Source organism: Staurois parvus, unplaced genomic scaffold (genome assembly GCF_062004578.1).
Source record: "Staurois parvus isolate SC_StPar_1 unplaced genomic scaffold, SC_StPar_1.0 ptg000547l, whole genome shotgun sequence".
Classification (NCBI taxonomy): Eukaryota; Metazoa; Chordata; class Amphibia; order Anura; family Ranidae; genus Staurois; species Staurois parvus.
The window spans coordinates 154,512-174,242 of NW_028318343.1; the positions used below are offsets into that span (position 1 = coordinate 154,512).

General features: G+C 47.1%; 1 protein-coding gene across 1 annotated transcript; it reads right to left on the bottom strand.

Moving 5' to 3' along the window:
- Positions 1-14,478: 14,478 nt before the first annotated feature.
- Positions 14,479-16,233, bottom strand: LOC149451195 (olfactory receptor 1J21-like). The gene has a single exon (XM_089690906.1). The coding sequence runs from the start codon at positions 16,231-16,233 to the stop codon at positions 15,298-15,300; it is 936 nt and encodes a 311-aa protein (XP_089547032.1). The 3' UTR covers positions 14,479-15,297.
- Positions 16,234-19,731: the final 3,498 nt, after the last annotated feature.

The window sequence follows — 19,731 nt, forward strand, 5'->3', positions numbered from 1 at the left end:
CATGCTCGGTTGCTTGCGTAGCGACAGCCGAATAATAACCATCAGACAGAGGGATGACTTTTGGCTGTCCACCTTGTTGGACCCTCGCTACCGTTCCAAAATGGTGGCCTTTTTCACACCTGCTGAGAGGGAGGCCAAAATAACGTACTATAAAAACCACCTATGTAGTCAGTTGGTCTCTGCCTTTGTGCGCCAACGTCCATCCTCAGACACTGTGGGCCCTGTGCGCTCGCGTTCCGCTGCCATGGCAGCAGGGGAGGGGTGGGGTGGTAGGAGCAGTGGCAGCTCCACCAGCAGCAGCTGCCTCAGTCTGCAGTCGATGATGAGTAGCTTTCTTCACCAGCGCAGTGAGGAAACTACTAACCAGCCGCAGCAGCAGCAGCAGCATCAGGTGGACCTGGAGCAGGACCTCAAACAACAGGCTTGGGCCTACTTGGACAGCACCCTGCCAACCGAGGTAGACAATCCCCTTGACTACTGGGCAACGAAACTTGACCTTTGGCCCCAACTAGCTGAATTTGCCCTTGAAAGGCTGTCATGCCCGGCCAGTAGCGTGGCATCGGAGCGCGTGTTTAGTGCGGCAGGAGGTATTGTAACTCCGCGGAGGACACGACTGTCCACCCAAAGTGTGGAGAGACTCACGTTTGTGAAAATGAATCAGGCGTGGATTAGTCTGGATTTCAAACCACCAGTTCCTGACACAACTGACTAAATCCGCCATGAATCATGCCTCAAACATGTGCCACTTTGAGGTCTCCTCACACACTGCTGGTGTGTAGAATTTTTTGACATAGGGTGCTGGCAGATTATGGGCCTCCTATAGCTGCTGCCAGGCCCCTAATCTGCCATAGGCCCCTATATACCGCTTCCTCATGCTGCTGCCAGGTCCAGAGTCTCTCATGGGTCCCTGTACGGCCTCCCATTGCTGCTGTCTCCATCGCCACACTCTGCCATGTGCCACTTTCAGGTCTCCTCACACACTGCTGGTGTGTAGAATTTTTTGACATAGGGTGCTGGCAGATTACGGGCCTCCCATAGCTGCTGCCAGGCCCCTAATCTGCCATAGGCCCCTATATACCGCCTCCTCATGCTGCTGCCAGGTCCAGAGTCTGTCATGGGTCCCTGTACGGCCTCCCATTGCTGCTGTCTCCATCGCCACACTCTGCCATGTGCCACTTTCAGGTCTCCTCACACACTGCTGGTGTGTAGAATTTTTTGACATAGGGTGCTGGCAGATTATGGGCCTCCCATAGCTGCTGCCAGGCCCCTAATCTGCCATGGGCCCCTATATACCGCCTCCTCATGCTGCTGCCAGGTCCACAGTGTCTCATGCCATGTGCCACTTTCAGGTCTCCTCACACACTGCTGGTGTGTAGAATTTTTTGACATAGGGTGCTGGCAGATTATGGGCCTCCCATAGCTGCTGCCAGGCCCCTAATCTGCCATGGGCCCCTATATACCGCCTCCTCATGCTGCTGCCAGGTCCACAGTGTCTCATGCCATGTGCCACTTTCAGGTCTCCTCACACACTGCTGGTGTGTAGAATTTTTTGACATAGGGTGCTGGCAGATTATGGGCCTCCCATAGCTGCTGCCAGGCCCCTAATCTGCCATGGGCCCCTATATACCGCCTCCTCATGCTGCTGCCAGGTCCACAGTGTCTCATGCCATGTGCCACTTTCAGGTCTCCTCACACTGCTGGTGTGTTGAATTTTTTGACATAGGGTGCTGGCAGATTACGGGCCTCCCATTGCTGCTGCCAGGCCCCTAATCTGCCATAGGCCCCTATATACCGCTTCCTCATGCTGCTGCCAGGTCCAGAGTCTCTCATGGGTCCCTGTACGGCCTCCCATTGCTGCTGTCTCCATCGCCACACTCTGCCATGTGCCACTTTCAGGTCTCCTCACACACTGCTGGTGTGTAGAATTTTTTGACATAGGGTGTTGGCAGATTACGGGCCTCCCATTGCTGCTGCCAGGCCCCTAATCTGCCATAGGCCCCTATATACCGCTTCCTCATGCTGCTGCCAGGTCCAGAGTCTCTCATGGGTCCCTGTACGGCCTCCCATTGCTGCTGTCTCCATCGCCACACTCTGCCATGTGCCACTTTCAGGTCTCCTCACACACTGCTGGTGTGTAGAATTTTTTGACATAGGGTGCTGGCAGATCATGGGCCTCCTATAGCTGCTGCCAGGCCCCTAATCTGCCATAGGCCCCTATATACCGCTTCCTCATGCTGCTGCCAGGTCCAGAGTCTCTCATGGGTCCCTGTACGGCCTCCCATTGCTGCTGTCTCCATCGCCACACTCTGCCATGTGCCACTTTCAGGTCTCCTCACACACTGCTGGTGTGTAGAATTTTTTGACATAGGGTGCTGGCAGATTACGGGCCTCCCATAGCTGCTGCCAGGCCCCTAATCTGCCATAGGCCCCTATATACCGCCTCCTCATGCTGCTGCCAGGTCCAGAGTCTGTCATGGGTCCCTGTACGGCCTCCCATTGCTGCTGTCTCCATCGCCACACTCTGCCATGTGCCACTTTCAGGTCTCCTCACACACTGCTGGTGTGTAGAATTTTTTGACATAGGGTGCTGGCAGATTATGGGCCTCCCATAGCTGCTGCCAGGCCCCTAATCTGCCATGGGCCCCTATATACCGCCTCCTCATGCTGCTGCCAGGTCCACAGTGTCTCATGCCATGTGCCACTTTCAGGTCTCCTCACACTGCTGGTGTGTTGAATTTTTTGACATAGGGTGCTGGCAGATTATGGGCCTCCTATAGCTGCTGCCAGGCCCCTAATCTGCCATAGGCCCCTATATACCGCTTCCTCATGCTGCTGCCAGGTCCAGAGTCTGTCATGGGTCCCTGTACGGCCTCCCATTGCTGCTGTCTCCATCGCCACACTCTGCCATGTGCCACTTTCAGGTCTCCTCACACACTGCTGGTGTGTAGAATTTTTTGACATAGGGTGCTGGCAGATTATGGGCCTCCCATAGCTGCTGCCAGGCCCCTAATCTGCCATAGGCCCCTATATACCGCTTCCTCATGCTGCTGCCAGGTCCAGAGTCTCTCATGGGTCCCTGTACGGCCTCCCATTGCTGCTGTCTCCATCGCCACACTCTGCCATGTGCCACTTTCAGGTCTCCTCACACACTGCTGGTGTGTAGAATTTTTTGACATAGGGTGCTGGCAGATTATGGGCCTCCCATAGCTGCTGCCAGGCCCCTAATCTGCCATGGGCCCCTATATACCGCCTCCTCATGCTGCTGCCAGGTCCACAGTGTCTCATGCCATGTGCCACTTTCAGGTCTCCTCACACACTGCTGGTGTGTAGAATTTTTTGACATAGGGTGCTGGCAGATTATGGGCCTCCCATAGCTGCTGCCAGGCCCCTAATCTGCCATGGGCCCCTATATACCGCCTCCTCATGCTGCTGCCAGGTCCACAGTGTCTCATGCCATGTGCCACTTTCAGGTCTCCTCACACTGCTGGTGTGTTGAATTTTTTGACATAGGGTGCTGGCAGATTATGGGCCTCCTATAGCTGCTGCCAGGCCCCTAATCTGCCATAGGCCCCTATATACCACTTCCTCATGCTGCTGCCAGGTCCAGAGTCTGTCATGGGTCCCTGTACGGCCTCCCATTGCTGCTGTCTCCATCGCCACACTCTGCCATGTGCCACTTTCAGGTCTCCTCACACACTGCTGGTGTGTAGAATTTTTTGACATAGGGTGTTGGCAGATTACGGGCCTCCCATTGCTGCTGCCAGGCCCCTAATCTGCCATAGGCCCCTATATACCGCTTCCTCATGCTGCTGCCAGGTCCAGAGTCTCTCATGGGTCCCTGTACGGCCTCCCATTGCTGCTGTCTCCATCGCCACACTCTGCCATGTGCCACTTTCAGGTCTCCTCACACACTGCTGGTGTGTAGAATTTTTTGACATAGGGTGCTGGCAGATTATGGGCCTCCTATAGCTGCTGCCAGGCCCCTAATCTGCCATAGGCCCCTATATACCGCTTCCTCATGCTGCTGCCAGGTCCAGAGTCTCTCATGGGTCCCTGTACGGCCTCCCATTGCTGCTGTCTCCATCGCCACACTCTGCCATGTGCCACTTTCAGGTCTCCTCACACACTGCTGGTGTGTAGAATTTTTTGACATAGGGTGCTGGCAGATTATGGGCCTCCCATAGCTGCTGCCAGGCCCCTAATCTGCCATGGGCCCCTATATACCGCCTCCTCATGCTGCTGCCAGGTCCACAGTGTCTCATGCCATGTGCCACTTTCAGGTCTCCTCACACTGCTGGTGTGTTGAATTTTTTGACATAGGGTGCTGGCAGATTATGGGCCTCCTATAGCTGCTGCCAGGCCCCTAATCTGCCATAGGCCCCTATATACCACTTCCTCATGCTGCTGCCAGGTCCAGAGTCTGTCATGGGTCCCTGTACGGCCTCCCATTGCTGCTGTCTCCATCGCCACACTCTGCCATGTGCCACTTTCAGGTCTCCTCACACACTGCTGGTGTGTAGAATTTTTTGACATAGGGTGTTGGCAGATTACGGGCCTCCCATTGCTGCTGCCAGGCCCCTAATCTGCCATAGGCCCCTATATACCGCTTCCTCATGCTGCTGCCAGGTCCAGAGTCTCTCATGGGTCCCTGTACGGCCTCCCATTGCTGCTGTCTCCATCGCCACACTCTGCCATGTGCCACTTTCAGGTCTCCTCACACACTGCTGGTGTGTAGAATTTTTTGACATAGGGTGCTGGCAGATTATGGGCCTCCTATAGCTGCTGCCAGGCCCCTAATCTGCCATGGGCCCCTATATACCGCCTCCTCATGCTGCTGCCAGGTCCGCAGTGTCTCATGCCATGTGCCACTTTCAGGTCTCCTCACACTGCTGGTGTGTAGAATTTTTTGACATAGGGTGCTGGCAGATTATGGGCCTCCCATAGCTGCTGCCAGGCCCCTAATCTGCCATAGGCCCCTATATACCGCCTCCTCATGCTGCTGCCAGGTCCAGAGTCTGTCATGGGTCCCTGTACGGCCTCCCATTGCTGCTGTCTCCATCGCCACACTCTGCCATGTGCCACTTTCAGGTCTCCTCACACTGCTGGTGTGTAGAATTTTTTGACATAGGGTGCTGGCAGATTACGGGCCTCCCATTGCTGCTGCCAGGCCCCTAATCTGCCATGGGCCCCTATACCGCCTCCTCATGCTGCTGCCAAGTCCAGAGTGTGTCATGGGTCCCTGTACGGCCTCCTATTGCTGCTGTCTCCATAGCCACACTCTGCCATGTGCCACTTTCAGGTCTCCTCACACTGCTGGTGTGTTGAATTTTTTGACATAGGGTGCTGGCAGATTACGGGCCTCCCATTGCTGCTGCCAGGCACGTAATCTGCCATGGGCCCCCGTACCGACTCCTCATGCTGTGACGTTGCAACAAGGTGGAATTCAACCCTACATATGTTAGACCGCCTTTACGAACAGCGAAAGGCCATCACCGATTTCCTGATGTTAAAAGCGGATAAAGGTACTCCCTGTGTAACTTAGATGTCAGCCATTGGCAGCTCATGCGTGACACCTGCGCTTGCTCAGGTCCTTTGAGGAGGCCACGCTATTCGTGAGTCGGCAGGACTATGGGATGAACGACGTCATTCCTCTGTTGCACGTCCTGGAACAAATGCTGTTAACAATGGCTGGTCAGGGTGCGGTAGACGTGGCGCACAGATCTCAACGCCACATGACCCCTGTGGGGGCAGGACAGGAAGAAGAGGAGGAGGTAGAGGAGGACATTGGTGCTCAGGAATTATTGAGTGAAATGGGTGGTTTTTCCACTCAGCGGACAGGAGTGGAGGAGCAGGAGCATCTGGTAGAGGAGGAGGAGGAGGAGACAGAGGACCCAGACGCACCGTGGCAGTATGCTGTGGAGATGGAGGCAGGGAGTCCCTCGCATTCCTTGGCACAAATGGCCCATAGCATGTTCGGTTGCTTGCGTAGCGACAGCCGAATAATAACCATCAGACAGAGGGATGACTTTTGGCTGTCCACCTTGTTGGACCCTCGCTACCGTTCAAAAATGGTGGCCTTTTTCACACCTGCTGAGAGGGAGGCCAAAATAACGTACTATAAAAACCACCTATGTAGTCAGCTGGTCTCTGCCTGTCTGCGCCAACGTCCATCCTCAGACACTGTGGGCCCTGTGCGCTCGCGTTCCGCTGCCATGGCAGCAGGGGAGGGGTGGGGTGGTAGGAGCAGTGGCAGCTCCACCAGCAGCGGCTGCCTCAGTCTGCAGTCGATGATGAGTAGCTTTCTTCACCAGCGCAGTGAGGAAACTACTAACCAGCCGCAGCAGCAGCAGCAGCAGCAGCATCAGGTGGACCTGGAGCAGGACCTCAAACAACAGGCTTAGGCCTACTTGGACAGCACCCTGCCAACCGAGGTAGACAATCCCCTTGACTACTGGGCAACGAAACTTGACCTTTGGCCCCAACTAGCTGAATTTGCCCTTGAAAGGCTGTCATGCCCGGCCAGTAGCGTGGCATCGGAGCGCGTGTTTAGTGCGGCAGGAGGTATTGCAACTCCGCGGAGGACACGACTGTCCACCCAAAGTGTGGAGAGACTGACGTTTGTGAAAATGAATCAAGCGTGGATTAGTCTGGATTTCAAACCACCAGTTCCTGACACAACTGACTAAATCCGCCATGAATCATGCCCCAAACATGTGCCACTTTCAGGTCTCCTCACACTGCTGGTGTGTTCCATTTTTTGTCATAGGGTGCTGGCAGATTACGGGCCTCCCATAGCTGCTGCCAGGCCCCTAATCTGCCATGGGCCCCTATACCGCCTCCTCATGCTGCTGCCAAGTCCAGAGTCTCTCATGGGTCCCTGTACGGCCTCCCATTGCTGCTGTCTCCATCGCCACACTCTGCCATGTGCCACTTTCAGGTCTCACACACTGCTGGTGTGTAGAATTTTTTGACATAGGGTGCTGGCAGATTACGGGCCTCCCATAGCTGCTGCCAGGCCCCTAATCTGCCATAGGCCCCTATATACCGCCTCCTCATGCTGCTGCCAGGTCCAGAGTCTGTCATGGGTCCCTGTACGGCCTCCCATTGCTGCTGTCTCCATCGCCACACTCTGCCATGTGCCACTTTCAGGTCTCCTCACACTGCTGGTGGGTTCCATTTTTTGTCATAGGGTGCTGGCAGATTACGGGCCTCCCATAGCTGCTGCCAGGCCCCTAATCTGCCATGGGCCCCTGTTGTCGCTTGTTGGCATATTCCGCTCGTTCAGATGCTCCTTCTCCTGCTACTCCTCTTCACGGATTCCGTCAGCAGTCTTTCTTGGAATCCGTTTCCAAGAGACAACAGTTTGCGAGCACGCACCAGACGGTGCAGAAACTGAACGTCCTCCTGTCCAAGTTGCTGCTGCCAGGCTCGTAATCTGTCATGCGCCCCTGTACCGCCTCCTCATGCTGCTGCCAGGTCCAGAGTGTGTCATGGGCCCCCGTACCGACTCCAAATGCTGCTGCCAGGCCCGTAATCTGTCATGGGCCCCTGTACCGCCTCCCCATGCTGCTGCCACGTCCAGATTGTGTCATGGGTCCCTGTACGGCCTCCCATTGCTGCTGCCAGGCCTGTAATCTGCCATGGGCCCCTGTACCGCCTCCCCATGCTGCTGCCACGTCCAGATTGTGTCATGGGTCCCTGTACGGCCTCCCATTGCTGCTGCCAGGCCTGTAATCTGCCATGGGCCCCCGTACCGACTCCTCATGCTGCTGCCAGGCCCGTAATCTGCCATGGGCCCCTGTACCGCCTCCTCATGCTGCTGCCAGGTCCAGAGTGTGTCATGGGTCCCTGTACGGCCTCCCATTGCTGCTGTCTCTATCGCCACACTCTGCCATGTGCCACTTTCAGGTCTCCTCACACTGCTGGTGGTTTCCATTTTTGTCATAGGGTGCTGTATGGCCTCCCATTGCTGCTGCCTCCACCGCCACACTGTGGCTCCACACTCTGGTTTTGGCCCCGTGACTGCCCAAATGAGTGAAGTGTGCGGTGATTCTAAGATCGACGGCACTCATCTGCATGTCATACTGCCTGACAGTATTATTTCTCTTCCCCAGCAGACTCCAAGGGCATTTAAATTAAAGGTACAGTGTTCAGCACTAATATTAAGTCTCTCTGAAGCCTAGAAACACCCTTTTTTAAGTTAAATTCACAGCGAATATATTCGACTCGAAATTTTTCTACGAATTCGCCGAATCAGTCGAATCGAATTTTTGAATACTTCGCTCATCTCTAGTTCTAATGGGTGCCAAGGTCATACCCCAGCTTTACTACTACACTCAATCATTTTATTGTACTAAACACCATGGAATTTGTCAAGGCAGATGCTGATTGTCCAATACTAGGGATATGATTCATGTTGGGGTTGAGGTAGAGGTAAATCTGAACTTTGCATGTTCTACGTTCAGGAAAACTATTGAGTTCATTTGCCTCTGCACCCAAACCCAACTTCTGTCATCTATTTCATAACCTGTGACTTGTGGTCAGGTAGCAAAGTATGGCCAGTAATGGAGGTTTGTAAATGTGCCAGCTCTTTCCATATTGAAGCCAACTCTCCCATTGAACTTCTATAATCCTATATAATTTTAAAAGGATTCTTTATTTTTTGAGGGGGAGGTCAGCAGCATAAATTTGTTGCTGACACATCCAGAGCTTCCCTTTTTTTTTAGCAGCACATTACTGAATTCTGTTGACGTTCAATTTATTGCAAAAATCAGTTTACCAAAGCACCATATCTTCAATCCTCTATTGCCAAACTGGTAATAAAAGTTTTCCTCATGTCTGGGAGGCCCACAGGGAGAGGCAAATGTTCTTCTTGCGCAACTAGTAGGGGGCTGTGCAGGTACTGAATTCTTGGGTCAATGCAGCCGTAAGTCCAGAGCATGTGAAGAAGATGGTAGACTGGATAACCAAGCCTTCATCATTTAAGTGAGTGAATGTATCGGTATAATACTAGGTGATATCACAAAATAATAAACCAAAATGTAATAAATGAAAAAACACTTTCACCCCCGAAAGTCCAAAAACTGTCCAACTTTAATTCAGCGTCTCTGTGTAAAATAACCAGTGATACTAATATTTCCTTAGTGAATATTCTTCTTCCACAAGTGCCAAGAATCCTCTTCCTCCTCAGATGACAAGATCTGTATGCCTTTAGAAAAATGGGGGCTCCTCTCACTGTATAGATCATCCAGTTCTCAGATGGCATCAAAACATGTGACAAAGTACAACCAACATAGTGTAGTAGGCAATAATAGGGTTAAAGCTCCTTTAATGATCAAATTGCGCTTACAGGAAAAATAAGATGTCTCAGTGTATATAAGACAGGCTAAACAGTGTAAAAAACCTTTTCTGAGCCTCAGATGAAGTTGGAAGTGACGAAACCCATCAGGACGTGATATCGGACGTAAACCAGAAGTTGAGGAGCGGCCATTTTGGAAAAGGAGGAAGAGGATTCTTTGGCACTTGTAGAAGAAGAATATTCAGAAAGGAAATATTAGTATCACTGGTTATTTTACACAGAGACGCTGAATTAAAGTTGGAAAGCCTTCATCATCATCTTCCTCCTTCTTCCCACAGGCACAGAGTAGCTCATCATCTTTCTTCTTTTCTACAACTAATCCTGCCATTGTCTTGAAAACTAGCTTTGAGCAGGCAGTTGAATTATTTGGACATAATATTAGTAGCTTGCTGAAGAGTAGATACACAGAAATGAATTTTATGAGGAATTGAGGAAGAGAGCTCCTGGAGAATAGAGGAAGGGATGACAGTCAGGGAGAAGCAATTACCATTGGTGTTCCTGCAGCTGCAGCTTACTACCAAGTGGGCTTCATCAATGAGTAAGATGAGGATGAAGAGATGGCAGACTGTGCCTGGGTGCCAGATGTAGTAAAGGAAAAAAGTGAGGGAATGGCAAAACATCAGTGAAGCAGTATGTCATGCCAGTATTGGTAGACGGCTCTCTTGTACAAGCAATCATAGCAGCTGGTAGCCACTTGATTGCCACCTCCTGCCATTCTGTATGGATCCCCTGTCCCGCCGGGAGTCCCGAGTGACCAGACAGAGTGTTCGCCGGCTCTCCGGAGAGCCGAACAAAGCCGGAATCACCTTTGATCTACTCTCCTTTATTGTAAACCGGAAGCAATGACCTGACATCACTTTCTCTTTACTCAGAAACCTTCGGCACCATTTTTAAAAATCTGAAAATATTCAAAAACAGCGATCTTGGTGTTTTGAATGCTTTTAAGGGCAGAGAAGGGATTTAGGTTCTCATAGACCTCAGATCCTTCCATAAAAATACCAGTCACGTGTCTATTGCTGTCACAGGGCATGTTTACATTGTGAAAGCAATAAAAGTGATACAAAAAATTAAAGTGAAAATGTAAATATAAAAGTTAAAAAAATTATAATAATTAAACAAAAATTAAAATGCCCCCGCTTCCCCAAGCTCAGGCGCAAAGGCGAACGCAAGCGTCGGTCCCACACATGTGAGTTATCACCGCGATCGTAAGATCATGGGCAGTAATTCTAGCACCAGACCTCTGTAAATCTAAAGTGGTGACCTGTAAAGGCTTTTGACCTAGGATTAGTAAGAGTTACTCAGTTTGTTGCCATTGCACGGGCGTGCACAATTTAAAAGCATGACATGTTTGGTATCTATTTACCCGGCATAACATCATCTTTTACAAAAAATTTGGTTATGTATTGTGGGTTTTTTTTTATAAAATTCGAAAAAGTGTTTTTTTTTCCCAAAAATTGCATTTCAAAAACCATTAACTGTGAAAATACCATGTGACATTAAAAAAATGCAAAAACCACCACTTTTTTCTCTAGGGCCTCTGTTTTAAAAAATCTATAATGTTTGGGGGTTTTCTAGTAAAAAATACTGATTGTAAAATGTAAACAGAAAGTGCCAGAAATGGCTTGGAGCTATTGCTTTAAAGGCATCTTCCAAGCATATAGTTTGAAGAACTGGTGTTCTTCCTATTTCCTCTTCCAGGTAATAGCAGGAAATTGAAGTGATAATGGCACAGGGTCAGGAAATCTGCACAACCAAACAATGGAAAAACATTACATTGTTTAATTTCAGTTTCTGCTCTCACATACAAATGGATGTGCCAGAATTTGGATTTTCTGAACTGATTTGGAATAGACAGTCCATGGCAAAAATGTATGGCTTACAAAACTGCAAAATTCATATGATGCTGTCAAGAAAGCATTGACCAAAATCCCTGAAGATAGCTTCCAACACTTTGCCGATTATTTACTCCATAATCAGGAACATACAAAACTGTATTGACTGAGCAGTCCATATAATTCCTATCTTATTGATGGGTCATTGGGTCTGGATTGGAGGAGGGAAAGTAGGGAAAAAGGATCAGGTCTAAGGGAAAGAGAGATAGGTTGAGGGACCCTTGTCTACCCAAGCCTATGGTCCATATAGTATACCATCAGTTCCGGAAGGAAATGTGAAAACCAAGGGTATCAAACTACTGAGTATTTTTGCATTGTATCGGATACCCTGGCCTCTACTTTTTCATGTAGTATACTCAACATGCTTCTGGATTTAGTTTTGGCTGTAGAAAAGAGTGGAGGTTTTCCATGCTTTACCAAATTTCTGCTTAGCATCACTAAGGACATGGATCATGAATTTCAACTGAACATTTTTCAATTGAGTACATTTTTAGAAGACCAAGGGGTTATATACAAAGAAGGTCTTATTCCCTTATAAGGGAGACCGCCTGGCATAACAATGTAGTCAGAAATGATAAAATAGTGGTCCAAAATTGCTGGGCCATCAGGCATGACCACCGTATATGATAGAAGATTCCGCATTGTCCATTGGGGAAAGTGTCCAGCTGTCCTATGGTGGTGTGAGCCTTCATCTCCTTCACTGAGGAGAGCTTGGTGGATATCGGAATGAGGCAACCCATGATTCTGTGGCTGTGTGAGTAAATGATCCAAGTGCTGGGAAGTCAGTTATTGTGTTTAGCTTCTGGTCTCTGGGAGAAGTAATAGTCACCGTCAACATAGAGATTCTGTGGGACATTGGGACATTTTTTGTACAGTTCAGCAAGGTAGTTAAGAAGTCCTCAAATTGTTCACTTCACCAGTTTTTGGGGCATCTCATGCTCCCCTCACCTCATCCAAGTTCAATATTCCAATAAAACCCTAAAAAGAGACCCCTAGACTGTTCCTTCAAGCCAGTGGAAGAGTGAAGAAAATGCTGTGTGCATGGCTCTGTGTGCTTTAAATGGAGGAATGGAACTAAATTTACCAGCAGCTCTTTAGGGGGTGCGCTACATATAGTAGAGGAGGAAAGTGAGGGAGAGGAACAACATTAGTGAAGCAGGATGTCATCTTGGTGCAGCTCACAGAGGGATGGAGGGGGTATTTGTCTATTCCATTGAATGGTACTGCTCCTCCGGGACATGCCAGTAATATCCTTGGGTCTGATACACAGAGCTCAACAGCTTGGGCTACCCTGAAACAGCAAATCTGGGGCATCAGTCATGGCACCAGCATAGCTGGTATATAGGCATGGATTAAGGGGTAAAGAAGCTGCATACTCAGGATGTTGGCAGGTGCAGTCTATATTCTCCACTGAAGTGAGTGCTCAATCCAGCGGCATTGCATAAGGAGAGGAAGTCAAGAGGAGCAAGCTCCTCTATGGTTTCCTGGGTCACTGGAGAAGCAATTCAGTTCGATGTTGTCACCCCATGTGACTCTGGCATCCATCTTGGGACAGGCAGAGTCTACTTAGGACTTGGTGTACATTTTGCAAGTGGTTAGTGTAGGGACAGGTCACCCGTCTGTCAGGGAAAGTGAACAGTGATAGGGAAAGGTTGCAGATGAATAAGGACAGGCTGTGTCAGGAATGGACTTGCCAATAATGGTGGGACTCACCTGCCTTGTGGGCTGCAGTACCAGGGCTGGCTAGCGGGTGCTCTCAGCAATCAGAGACTCAACCCTGCAGTCAGCCAAGACACCTGAGGCTGATTACAGGTGTTTTTAAGGGATGGCCAGACCTGCAGTCTGTGCCTTGGTGTGTGTTTTTCTATGGGCCCCTGTATCTTGTTACCTGCATCCCTGTTCCTGTTCCTGTCTGACTGATTCGTTGCTGACCCTGCCTGATCCGGACCTCTGCTGACTTCTCCTGTTTGATCCCTGGCTTGTGACCCCAACCATTCTCTGCCTGACCCGCTGTACCTACCTGCCCGTTAGTTGCTGTACCCGGCTCGTGACCTGACTACTCTCTGCCTGCTACTCCTGTTCCTACCTGCCCGATTGTTATTGACCCGGCCTGCCTGACTCGCTTGCATTGTATGTATTGTTATCTGTGGGTGGTTTGGTTTGGTTTGTTTGCACTGTATTATGTTTTAGTATTGCACTGCGTTTATGTATTGTTAGTGTTAATAAATTATATTGTTTATAACATATCTGAAGCCTGCGTTTCCCTGCGTCAGTTCACATACCTCTGGTCATACTCTGGAGCCCTGACAGGCTGGGGACAAGCAATCCTTCTGGAATCCTCCCGATTGGGCGCAGACCAGTCAGGGCACATTCCATCCTCTAGGACAGATGCTGTTGGCGTATCCAAGACCCACTCTGTTCTACACTGCCATTACAACCTGTAAGTGTTCCTGGTCGGCCATCTTCCACCCAGGCTGTATGTAAAGTAGAACTCTGACATTAATATAAGTTCTGTTTACTACAACCGGAATCTGTGTAATTACAGCTGCCGCACCGCACTGCACCTCTGCACAAGTCAGCTGTTAAATCAGTTTCTGAACGTGCATAAAAAAACTAAGGGGAGGATTTACTAAAGGCAAATAGATTGTGCACTCTGCCAAAGTGCAGTTGTTCCAGAGCTTATTAAATGAGGTAAAGCACTGCTGACTTCCATCATCCAATCATATACAAGCAAGAATGCTTTATTTTTCCTTGCATGGGAGTGGGTATTGTTTGTAAAGTGAAGCTTCTTCTCATTTACTAAGTTCTGGAGCAACCGCACTTGTAAAATACACAGTCTATTTGTCTGTATTAAATCAAGCCCCATGAGTTTCACATCACTTAAATGTATCTCCCAAGCATGTAATTTGAAAAAATGGCAGAATTTCATCTGCTAGCAAGAATGGGAAATTGAGGTGATAATGGGACAGGATCAGGAAATCTGCACATCAGTGTCAGAATCTGAATCTTTTGGAACTGCAGTGGATTCGATGGTTCATGGCAAAAATGTATGTCTGACAGAGCAGTAAAAGCCGCAAAATGCTCTAAAGAAAGCATGGAATAAATTCCTGAAGACGCCTTGCTGAATCCATGTTACAATATATTGACTATGATAAAATGCATTAGCTAAAGTAACTGCTGGAAAATGATTTAATGAAAATCACGTTCCTCTTTCTTTTTGTGGTTCAATATATTTTATTGCATTGACAAAGTCTGTTACAATCATTCAGTAATGAAGAAGTTACAAGAGAATTGTAATCACACTTCCCTAGGTGGATGTAGCATCGGTCTGATGCTGTGAGAACTCAGCGATCGCATGACCACTGATCACTCCCGCTGTGAGCAGAGACTGTCAACACTGTCTGCTCCCTCCACTGGAGTGCTGGGCTGTGGAGGGGGAGGGAGCGACTGGCTCAGGCGCTCAGTGGATCACTGAGAGGCTGAGCCAGGTACCGCTCCGGTCTATGGGGTGATCTTTCCCCAGCCTTGACATCTGCCAACAGAAGGCATCAGCCCGCTGTCAGTTGAAAATGGGTCACAGGCAGGGGTGGACTGACCATTTGGAGACTCGGTCACTGCCCAAGGGCCCAGGCTCAGTAGGGGGCCCTATGAGATGCCCCTGGTACCTTTTTCATAGGCTTTTTTGAGTTTGGGCAAGGACATAGGGGCCTCATGAACCCCTATTGCCCGGGCTCCCCATGAATTGTCAGTCCGCCCCTGGTCATAGGAGTGCAGAATGAACTGCACTCCTGTGATCCACAGGAGAAGTACAGCCAAATGAGCTTTGGCTGTATTTCTCCATTAACAATAGGCACATAAACATATTCAGAAGACATAAAGGATTACATAGTTACATAGTTAGTTTGGCTGAAAAAACACAAAAGTCCATCCAGTTCAAGCATAAAAAAAAAAGGTTACAATCCTTAGGATTAGTCAAACATTTGTGAAAATGATAATGAAAGATATTTGAAAACAATACTGAAACATTTACAGTATAATCAGGAACATTCAAAAGCGTGTTGACTTTCTTTTTATACCTCTTATAGCCTTCAAAATATCTTTGTTCCTCAAAGAGTAGACAAATGGGTTGAGCATTGGGACCACAACCGTGTAAAGCAAGGCCAGCAACTTGTCCAGCTCCTTAGAACCTTCAGACTCTGGTTTGCCGTAAACTACAATGCCTGGACCATAGAATAATATTACCGTGGTGAGGTGGGAGGTGCAACTGGAATAACCTTTCTGTCGTCCCTCCGAGGAATTAATTTTCAGTATGGTGGAGATGATGAATACGTAGGAAGTCAGAATGAGCAAGAAAGGAAAAGCTGCAAACAGTAAGTCCTCACATAACAGAAGTATGTTTCTGCCTGTAACATCACTAGAGGATATTGCATACAGTTCCTTCACATCACAAAAGAAATGGTCAACCTTTTGTGTGAGACAGAAGGATAACAGAGATGCGGCCAACACATTTACTGCTGCATAAGTCACAGATATTAGCCAAGTGGACAGAGCCAATGAAAGGCATACATCTTTACTCATCAGTAAGGAATATTGTAATGGCTTACAGATTGCTACGTATCGGTCATAGGACATGGAGGTCAGTAGAAATATATCAGAAGCAGCTGACAATGAGAAGAAGTACACCTGAGTCATACAGGCAGAGAAAGACATCCAATGGTCATGTGTTAGGAGTATGGAGAGAAGTTTTGGAAGAGTAACTGAAACATATATAACATCACTAACAGCAAGATTACTCAAGAAGAAATACATTGGAGTATGGAGCCGGGGAACCAGACCCACCAGTAGAGCAATGGTCATGTTTCCCAGGATAGTCACCAAATACATCAATAGAACTGCAGTGAGAAGGAGACATTGTCCAATTTTAGAGATGGAAAAAGCTGAAATATAGAACACGTTTTTGGTATTGTTCGAGCATTCCTCCATCTTCCTTGCATGGAAAAAAAAGAAATGATAGTTTATACTTTTTACATTTATTGAACCACTTGCCATCTGACTGTTATACATAAATGACCGGCCTGCTACTTCCTAAGGGCAGGAGATCATTTCAAAATGGCCACCCTTTGTGGTTCTTGTGCATGCCCTCTAGTGTAGTGTTTCTCAACCTTTTATCAGTCAAGGCACCCTTTAAAATTATGGACAGTCCTGAGGCACCCTTTAAAATTATGGACAGTCCTGGGGCACGCTTTACAATTATGGAGAGTCCTGAGGCACCCTTTAAAATTATGGACAGTCCTGAGGCACCCCATTATAAAGATGAGAAAAACGATTCTAATAGTTTTCTATAACGCAGCAACATCTACACATGATTCATTCTTCCAAAGCAAATATACTTTTGCACACTGCCTGACTAGTATTCCAGTGTTTCTCTTCTCCCTCAGTTTTTCTCCATCACTGAGCTACTGTAACCTCAGCGTTGGTGGAGAGGGGCAGGGGAGGGTCAAACTAGGATGCTGTGCAGGTAGCTGACATCCTCCTTATCAACTGATGTTATTGGTCGTTAGGACGCCAGCAGTTAGAAGGCCTTAATGGAGCACAATGAAAACCTTTGGCACCCCTGAAGAAACCTTAAGGCACCCCAGGGTGCCTGAGCACCCTGGTTGAGGAAGGCTGCTCTAGTGTGTGCATGAGTACACTCTATAATCGTTATATCCAATAGACACAGCAGATCACAAAGTGTAGGTACAGAGCCAATCAGATAGGCCCTGAACAAGTCATCACTTTGACCAATTACAGCAATCATAAATGTAAACAAGGCCTGCATTTTGCTCTCTGTTTCCTTTCATACTCTGATCAGCTATGAAAGACAATAGAGTTTTACCGACATTAATTAGCATCAGCATTTTGTACAGCGCACTAAGCTGGCCACAGTGTCCCTGATCATTAGTTAAACCTTTCCCATTGTCACCAGATCAGTGCAGCCAACCACATTGTCCCAGAATGGTAGCCACAACAGTCCCAGTATTACCCAGCAATACATTCCCTAAAAGCCACCAGGCCAGTTTCAGTGTCACCAGACCAGTGCAGCCAGCAACATTGGTGCTTATCAGTGCCAGTGTCACCAGAGCATTGTAAGCCTGCAACAGCGTTCCTGATTGCCGCCCCACCAGTGCCAGTGTGGGAAAGCAATAGTGTTCTGATTACTGCAACACCGGTACCGATCTCACAGTTAGATTCAGATTCTGAGTATAAACCTAAGAAAGGTAGTGGTTCAATTACTACTACCTCTGGTCCGAGAATAAAGGGGATACTATGTTAGCAAGCACTGAGCATCTTACGGAATTGCATCAGGCAAGCACCAGGTGTGCAATACATTCCGGGGAGAAAAGTGATAGGTAGTCAGGAAATTATATGCATAACCTTTGCCCCTTGAAAGCCTGAAGGTGCTCTTAGGATTTTGGCCCCTCTATGTAGCTAGGCTGCAAAAAAACTCTCTCACGTGTGGTATCCCCATATTCAGGAGGAGAAGCAGAATGTATTTTTGGGTGTGATTCTAAGTATGAACATGCTGTGTGTTAGAAATATTTTGTTAATTGACAACTTTGTGTAAAAGAATACATTTTCATTTTCTTACCTCATCCTCCAAAAACTTGTGATCCCTAAAAGACTCCCCATACCTCTTAGTAAACACATTAGAGGGTGTGCTTTCTAAAATGTGGTCATTATGTGGGTGTTTCTACTGTTCTGGCTGTTCAGGAAATGAGATGACTTATTTTCACTTCTTTAAAGCCTGAAGGTGCTCCTTTGGGAGAACCTCTATGTATCTAGGTAGGAAATGTCTCACAAATATTGTATCCCCATACAAGGTAGGAGTGGAAGAATGTGTTTTGGGGTGTAATTGTAAATATGTCAATGTTGTATGTGAAAAAAAAAAATTGTGTCAAATTATTACAACTTCACAAAACTCACTATGCCTCATACTAAAAACCGAGGGGTGTTGACTTTCCATAAACATATCATTTTGGGGGGTGTTTATACTTTTTCTTTTTGGGTTGAGAAATTTCAAAAATAAATATCATAGTTTGTAGACTCTATAACTTTTACACAGACTAAACAATTTACTGTAAACTTTTTTTTTTAACCAAGGAATACATTTTGCTGTTTATAAAGATTTATTGCAAAGTTTTATAACAGAAACTAAGGGAAATATTTTTAAATATTCACTCTGTTTCCTTTATATTGTAAAAAAAACCCCCATTGCTGAATAAATGTGCATTTTCCCCCAAAAAATTATATAAAATTAATTTGGGTACAATGTAGCATGACCGAGTACTTGCCAGTCAAAGTATCATACTACTGTTGGGGGGTTGAGGACAGAAAATTTGAAATAGAACAGCCAGCACCAGCACACGGCTACTTCTCATTAAATGTAAGTACTGTCCCTTGTGCTGTTTTTTTTGTTTTTTTTAAACTAAAATTTTCAACTTTAGCCATTTGCAAGTGAAATTTGGTTGCAAATCATAACATACAGCAGTGCAGGTTTATAAATAAGCAAAACAGTTGTGAGACTTTATCCGGCCTTTAAATTATTGTTATTTAATGAAATATACAAATTAGCTAAATTGATTGAGCAATAAATCTGATCAAAGTGGACAGTGTCACAGGAAAACCTGTCTAAAAATAATTCTGATCTTACCACCCCCCTAAAGAGAGTAAAACCAAAATACAGATTAATAATACATATACATACAGCACCAGTTAGAATATGTTCAGGCGTAACTGTGATTATTCATTTAGAAGTCACTTTTAATCCATGTATAAATTGCAGAGTTGTGGAAATCAATATTTAAACTATATTTAAAAATCAATGTTTTTTGAGCTTTAGCGTCTAGGAGAAGAAAAAAAATTGTTTTTGTAGAGTTTTTTGGAGTGTTTTTTCAGCAGAAAAAAAATGCCAAACGCTTCTAAACACTACTAAAACGCTACTAAAAAACGTTAACAGCATTTTTATAGCTTGAAAAAAAAACGCATGGAGCCTTAAAATGTGCAAAACTATTACAAACATGGAAAGCAAATAAAACCCTCGGGATTGCATAATCAAACTTAATAAATACTCACAAAACAATTATTATTAGTAATATTTTTCAGGATTTATATATGTCTTTACAACATGAGGGCAGACAGTACAGTTACAATACAATTCAATGTGTGAGGAATCAGAGGGCCCTGATCATTAGAGCTTACAATCTAAAAGGGAGGGTCAGGAGAAACAAAGTTTATTAATAGTCTTACAATCTCCTAGATTGTAAGCTCCCAGGATCAGGGCCCTCCTATCCCTCTTGTATTGAACTGTATTGTTGCTGTATTTTCTCCCTTTATATTGTAAAGTGCTGAGCAAACTGTTGGCGCCATAAATCCTGTATAATAATAATAACTGTGGGGGATGAGAAGATGGACAAAACGTGCTTTTGTTAGGTGGGGGTT